Below are 6918 nucleotides of genomic sequence, written 5' to 3'. Positions count from 1 at the left end.
CTAGTCAAACAAACGAAATAACCCTTAATAGAAGCAAGATTAGAGAGGCAAAATTGGGTTTTGTAAGTAATTTCATGGCTGAGCTTTGCCGTCTTTAAATAGGTACATAGCGCATGGTGGTGGCGCTTACACATAAACTTCCAAGTCGGTTGGTTTATGACCTTCTTCTTCTTCTTCTTCTTCTTCTTCTTCCACTTTGACCCCAACCCCCTAAAACCCCATATCCAAAACTCCCTCCTCTCTCTAAAGCTCCCACCTTTTTGATTCCCAGAGCCTCAAAAATATGATATTTTCTCGGGGATTTTCTAGGCTTCCAAGAAACAGCTTCAATGGGCTTCTGTGTCGGTGTTTGCTCTCTAACCGACCAGACCCAAATCAATTCTTCGTCTCCAAAGCTTATTCTCAGTCTCTAGGGGATTCGACCCAGAAGGTAAAATCTCTCCCAGAAGCTTGGATTGACTGTTTGGTATGGTAAATTTCATTGCTTTAATTAGTGTTTGTGTTACTAGATTTTGGGTTGCAGAGAGTTTTGGTCATCTGGGTTGCCTACTTTCCCTGGCTCTTTAACTTCTAGGCATCAAATTCACCACCAAATTAGCTCCATAGTTGAGGTAAGGAGTTGGGTATTGATGTTTTTACTGATTCTTTTGGTTTATTTCTTGTGTGCTGGTATACCCATTTGGTTGTTTATTGACTTGCAATGAAAATGTGAGAACTATGAGTCTAGTGTGAGAAGACTCTGTTTTTTTTGTTTGCCTTGAACCCCTGAATCGTGATTTATGCGGGAAAGTTGAAGTAGTCTGTTTCTGTGATCATCTTCTGAATAATAACGTATGAAATGGTTTATTGTTGTTTGTGATACAACTTTAGAGATGAAAGTAAAAGGTCCAAGTTGTCAAGGCTAAATGTGATTTTGTTTCTTTCTGATTGCAACTTCAGTGTCTTTTCTTTGCTAGAAAATATTGTGTGGCGCATTGTACTTAGATGGTAGATACTGTTTTGCAGGAACCACAAGACCCATTCTCGCTTGTTTCTGATGAGCTATCACTTATTGCTGACAGGTTGCGGGCGATGGTAGTTGCTAAGGTATTTTCTTCTCCTTGGCTTCTTACCAAGTAATTGATATTACTTAAGAATGTATGTGTTGGAGAGGAAGAGTTGGCATTGATGTTCCATTGTAAGAAGAATTTATCTTTCATTCCAGGTTCCTAAGCTGGCCTCTGCTGCTGAGTACTTCTTTAAAATGGGGATCGAAGGAAAGAGGTTTCGTCCTACGGTAATAGCAATACGGCTAATACATTTTATTGATAGTTCTCTGTCTTGAAAAATGTCGAGATGTCCTGCACTGGATAACTTTTGGTCACTAGCTTTTCTCTGTTCTATTATTATTTAATTTGAAATTATTTGTAGATATGAAGATCTTTTGTTCTGTCTCTTATATAGGAACACTTCATCCTTAACTTAGTTCTCTTAATAATGATTGCCATAAAGTTAATAGTTACTCAATAGTTCTGTGCACTATGCAGGTCTTATTATTGATGTCAACTGCACTGAATGGCAGAATACCTGAGACTCCTACACAACATGAACCCCCTACGCGATTGGAAGATGCTTTCCCAACAGAATTGCGGGCAAGACAACAATGTATAGCAGAAGTGACAGAGATGATTCATGTTGGTTATATCTTTTGCTGAAGATTTGTTTTATTTTATAAATAATACAATAATAAAATCTTTGCTAATTCACCAATAACATCCATTGTCTGTGGGGAATCCATTGACCAACTCATCCACATCCTTCCAGAACCATTTCTAATGTCTTGTTCTGTGCCCATTATGTTTTATTTGCTTTAAGTGGACTCTTTTTTATTTTCTTTCCCTTCTAAAACTGGTGCTATAGGTATCGCTTATCCGCATGAAGTTGTTCTTAACTCTATTGTTAGTAACTTGTATTAACGCCCGATAAATAAATTGTTGACAATAAAGATATGATTTTTCTCTCAAGACTTTAAGCCTACAAGCTTCTAATGAAACTATTTGTATGTGTCAGGTGGCAAGCCTCCTACATGATGATGTATTGGATGATGCAGACACGAGACGTGGTGTTGATTCATTAAATTCCGTAATGGGAAATAAGGTGTACTTTTGTTTCCCTTAAGTTGGTCAAATTTACTTTTTGTTTGTTAACCTATAATATATTATATGCATGTCTTCTCTCTTCAGAATTTCTCTATATTTGGCTGATCAGAAGTACACAAATAAAGGTGTTACACTGTAGTCTTGGAGATTTTATGGTGTGTTTCATGTGTGTGTGTGTGTTCAAACACATAAACCTTAAGTATTTAAGTAAGAATGTTTTGTGTTCTGAGACATTGGCAAAAATCTGACCGGTTAAGCGTAAGTTGTTCGCTATCCAACGCCTTAGTTATGTGCCTTATCTACGATACTCATATTGATTACTACCGACTATACCTCACCATTGGAAAAGATGTGTAACTTTAAGACTCCTTACTTTGCCCTTGTTTCTTAGACAGCTATTTGACTAATATTTTTATTTCTATTATTTAGTGGTACACTGCCTAGAATGGGGGCATGGTAATAATTGTTTTCTATCAAGTAGTAGTTCTGTGAAGCATATAACTTTCTAATTTTTGCATTCTATGCTACATAGAGTGCAATATTCTAAATCTTTCTATTCTTCTTTCCATTCTTATTAATGATTATTGTTGGAAGAAGTACAAGTTTCCCCTAAACCTTCTAATCGATGTTTAATTGATGCACAAGTTGCGGAGGAGTTTTGCATAATATGATGGTTGCTCTTCTTTCCACCATTGAATGCAGTTAGCTGTATTAGCAGGAGATTTTCTGCTCTCTCGAGCTTGTGTTGCACTTGCCTCTCTAAGAAACACAGAGGTATGCATATATTATTATCAGCATATATTCTGAAATGAAAATTGTCATATGGGGCTATCTTACATGACTGGTATGAGTATTGGATTTGGTTATATGTCTAGACTTTAGATGTCTGAATCGTCTTGTATATGCGATAGGGACTTCGCCAGAAAGGGTCCAAAAATTAGAAATGCTCGCCTGGAACCTATTCTTAGATTAGTAGTATTTCATCCACATGCCATAAGGAATGCATAATTTGAATGGGACAGTTTTTTGGGTGGGGGTGGGGGTCAGTAAGGCCCTGACTGACAGGGATATTGGCCTCAATTTGAAATGATTGATGACCAGGGTCCGTAATATCAGACCACAAGCTCCACCATCATCAACCATAGTGAAGGAGGGTATTGTGTCAAACATGGTTCTCACACCTGTTCATTACTGTTTTGTGTTAAAGTGTTCCAAGTAAATAGACACGGTGGCATGCATTCACTTGAGTTGCTTTAACACATGTCTTCATCATTGTTGTGCATTTGTAGGTGGTATCGTTACTATCAACAGTTGTAGAGCATCTTGTTACAGGTGAAACTATGCAAATGACTACTGCAGCCGATCAACGTTGTAGGTACACTGCTCTGCTGCTTCTTTCATATATGTACATTTTGTTTAGTAGCTATTTGCTCATTATGTGCTGTCAGAAAAGTGCTTATAAAGCGTCAGATAGGTTCTGCTGCTCGCTGCTAACCAAACGAAGCTTAATAGAGGATAGAGTAGTGGCCCACTATCTAGCCTTCTTAAATGCTTAAGTCTAGAACAAAATAGTGCAAAAATCGTCCTTGGAGACCCCATTTTCCCAGTAATAAAACACAATGCCCCACACCTCCCAACCTACATGCGATGAACCCAATGATGATTCCTGCGATGGTCGTCTATTTACCACAAAGCGGATGTTTGCCACTAGACTTCTCTTCTAATCGAATTGTTCATTGTTTTGATCTTCGCAAGTGCACCTGTCTAAGCAGTCAGGAAAAAAAAAAAAAAAAAAAAACTTGGTGATGGGGAGGAAAAATCCTTGTATGGGATTAAATTTCGGTTGAGGACACTTAAGGTGTCACCCTTGGTCCTCAATAAAGTTTTCTTGGGGCAGCTATTTTAGGGCGTTTGGGCCCACTTTATTTGATTGTATTGGGAGCTATAAAGAGAAGGAAACCGAGTTGTTGCGTCAGAGTATATTGTAAAGAAAGAGAGAAGAGTTAGAAATTTAGTACTCAGCATTACATCAAATTCTCTTCTCAAGAACATTCCATTATCAAATGTCTCAATTCCTTGAGTGCTATGAAGCATATATAAACATACAATATGCATATAACTGTTGTGGATGTCATGCTTTTTTTTTTTTTCTTACAAATTCTTGATTTGTTAAAAAAAGAAGTTGAAAGTCAGCTAATTATGATGAAATGTGGTAATCATTGCAGCATGGAATATTATATAGAGAAGACGTATTACAAGACTGCATCATTGATTTCAAACAGTTGCAAGGCAGTTGCTATTCTTGCTGGGCATACAACAGAAGTTGCGATGTTGGCTTTTGACTATGGAAAAAATCTGGTTTGTGAATTCTTTTCTTTGTCTAATTCCGTATTTGTTTTCGTTTATCCAGAGGAGGAAGCTATCTTTTTGAGATCTTTATAAAGTTTACTAATCATTTCCTCCGAACAGAAGCATGGCTGGAGAATTCAAAAATAAGATTTAGCTGAAGTTTTTCTTCTAGAGCACAAACAATGAAGATTTCTCATTGATATAAATGTGTGTATAAGTTTTAGGTGTGCCTGCATTAGCTGACTAATTTTTTTCCCTCAGGGATTGGCATTTCAATTGATAGATGATGTCCTTGATTTTACCAGCACATCAGCATCACTTGGGAAGGGTTCGTTATCTGACATCCGTCATGTAAGTCTCAGTAATGTGGGATTTCCTTGTTTGAACACAGGGAATGTTTTCTAGAAATAATACATCAAAGTATTTGTTCATCTTATTGACTACCCATTTGGTTATTTATATGAATCATTTTCTCCCTGATTATCAAAAAGAAATGCTTGCGCACCCCAGTTGAACGAAAAGCAATGCTTGCATAGCCCACTGGAGAACCAAACTAATGTTCTTTACAAACTTCCAGTCCGACTATCTCTGTATCTACCTCTTTTGCTCATTATGAGCGAGTTGCATCTATTGGATGAGTTCGCTAGCTTAACTTAATACTGTCAACATCTTACAGGTAGTTAACATCTAGGCTTGAGATTTTTCCTGTGTTGTCAGCCTTGAGATCTGAGTTGTGCTAATTCTGTTCACAGTATTGTCTTTATTCTTTTCCTATCCTTTCAGAAGCATACCCATGATTTATATTGTCATTCCATGTTTGGCACAGAAAACAAGCTTGCCTTTTCTCCGACTATATGCAAGTATGGTGATTTGAGCTTAAGAAAATTTGTATATCATTGTGTCTTGAAGCCAACTTTCAACTTTTGTATTTTAAGAAAAAAAACAAAGAAACTCTCAACTTTTCTCTCCCATGCTACCACTTCTTGAGCTTTCTTGTACGAGAGCCGATTTTCTTGTCATGGTCTACTTAATGTGAATAAATATGTTACACAATTTGGCCTGTCATAATTATGTGCACATATAATGATTTTGTCTCCCATGCTACCACTTCTTGAGCTTTCTTGTACGAGAGCCCATTTTCTTGTCATGGTCTACTTAATGTTGAATAAATATGTTACACAATTTGGCCTGTCATAATTATGTGCACATATAATGATTTTGTAGGGCATAATTACTGCTCCAATATTATTTGCGATGGAAGAGTTCCCTCAGTTGCGTGCAGTTGTTGAACAGGGATTTGACAATCCTGCAAATGTTGAGATTGTAAGTTTGTATAATCTACTTGAGTGTTTTTTATTTTTATTTATTTATGTGTTTTGTGATTCACTTGTTTGATAGTAGCTGAGGCTAGTACAGAGGGAAGTCTGGTTTTTCTTTAATTTAAATTGATCTTTCCTGCAAGCATATTATGAATAGTTGATATTGAAGGTTCTGAAGCCAATATCCATTGCATTTCAAAATCCCCTTTTCAACTTATTTGTTGGTCTAAAAGTGAATGCCAAGCACTTACTTTTCTGCATTCAGGCTCTTGACTACCTTGGTAAGAGCAATGGAATACAGAGGACAAGGGAGCTAGCCCGAAAACATGCAAGCCTTGCGGCAGAAGCAATTGAATCTCTTCCAGAGAGCGACGACGAAGATGTACTAAGATCAAGGAGAGCGCTCCTAGATCTCACCCATATAGTCATTACAAGAACCAAGTAACGGAGAAAACCTACACCATAAATAACACCGTGTTGAAATTCAATACTCGTGTCATTGTTCCTGTAAGGCTGAGGAACAGTTTCGTTGTTTTGATCATATTCTTTCAATTAATCAAATTTTGTTCTCCAAAAAGTTTGTTTAGAGTTGGTCTGCATTTGTAGTTCTGTGGAGTAAGCCATCTTTTATAACACATAATGTAGCCACATTCTGCTGAAATGATGCACATGGATCGTAGTTGCTGTGCTTTAAAGTGAAGGCGACAGTGACTGACCCAGTGCCCTTGTTTTGGACGTCTTTTGATCTGTAATATTAGCAAATGGTCCTTTATTGAAATTTCACGATGTAATTACCCAGTTCCAAGTTCTTTAATTTATAAGAAGGAAGAGGCCGACATTACTGAAAAAGCTATATCTGTATTCGTTCAGCATGAGCCAAGTTATGTAGCAAATTGCTCAAAAAAAAAAAGAGAGAGTATCTAAACAACACGCGAAACAATCACTCTCTATCCTCCAGATTTCAGAGACCAAAGGAAGCCATGGCCGCCGTGCATAACTGCATATCATTCCAGCCAATACAGGTCTACTGCTATAATTTTCATCTTTCATTTTTTTTCTTTCGGTTTTTCCTTTTCTTACAGAGTTGTACTTATACCTATATTGTTTGGCAC

The 6918-nt window shown here is 37.2% G+C and overlaps 1 protein-coding gene across 2 annotated transcripts; it reads left to right on the top strand.

The window, feature by feature from the left end:
- Nucleotides 1-6597, top strand: LOC133729215 (solanesyl-diphosphate synthase 1, mitochondrial-like). Of its 2 annotated transcripts, XM_062156700.1 has the most exons (12): nucleotides 1-430; nucleotides 510-611; nucleotides 1006-1086; nucleotides 1205-1276; nucleotides 1527-1673; nucleotides 2050-2136; nucleotides 2841-2912; nucleotides 3428-3513; nucleotides 4364-4496; nucleotides 4749-4838; nucleotides 5712-5810; nucleotides 6072-6597. In XM_062156700.1, exons 1-12 carry the CDS (start codon nucleotides 284-286, stop codon nucleotides 6249-6251), a joined length of 1296 nt encoding a protein of 431 aa, XP_062012684.1. In that variant the 5' UTR covers nucleotides 1-283; the 3' UTR covers nucleotides 6252-6597. The 2 variants fall into 2 exon arrangements, with proteins under 2 accessions (XP_062012684.1, XP_062012685.1); XM_062156701.1 differs by lacking the exon at nucleotides 1-430 and having other exon boundaries at nucleotides 1062-1086.
- Nucleotides 6598-6918: the final 321 nt, after the last annotated feature.

This window comes from Rosa rugosa, chromosome 2, assembly GCF_958449725.1.
Source record: "Rosa rugosa chromosome 2, drRosRugo1.1, whole genome shotgun sequence".
NCBI classification, from domain to species: domain Eukaryota; kingdom Viridiplantae; phylum Streptophyta; class Magnoliopsida; order Rosales; family Rosaceae; genus Rosa; species Rosa rugosa.
The sequence above is the reverse complement of the archived record's forward strand: the minus strand, read 5'-3'. Positions and strand labels throughout refer to the sequence as shown.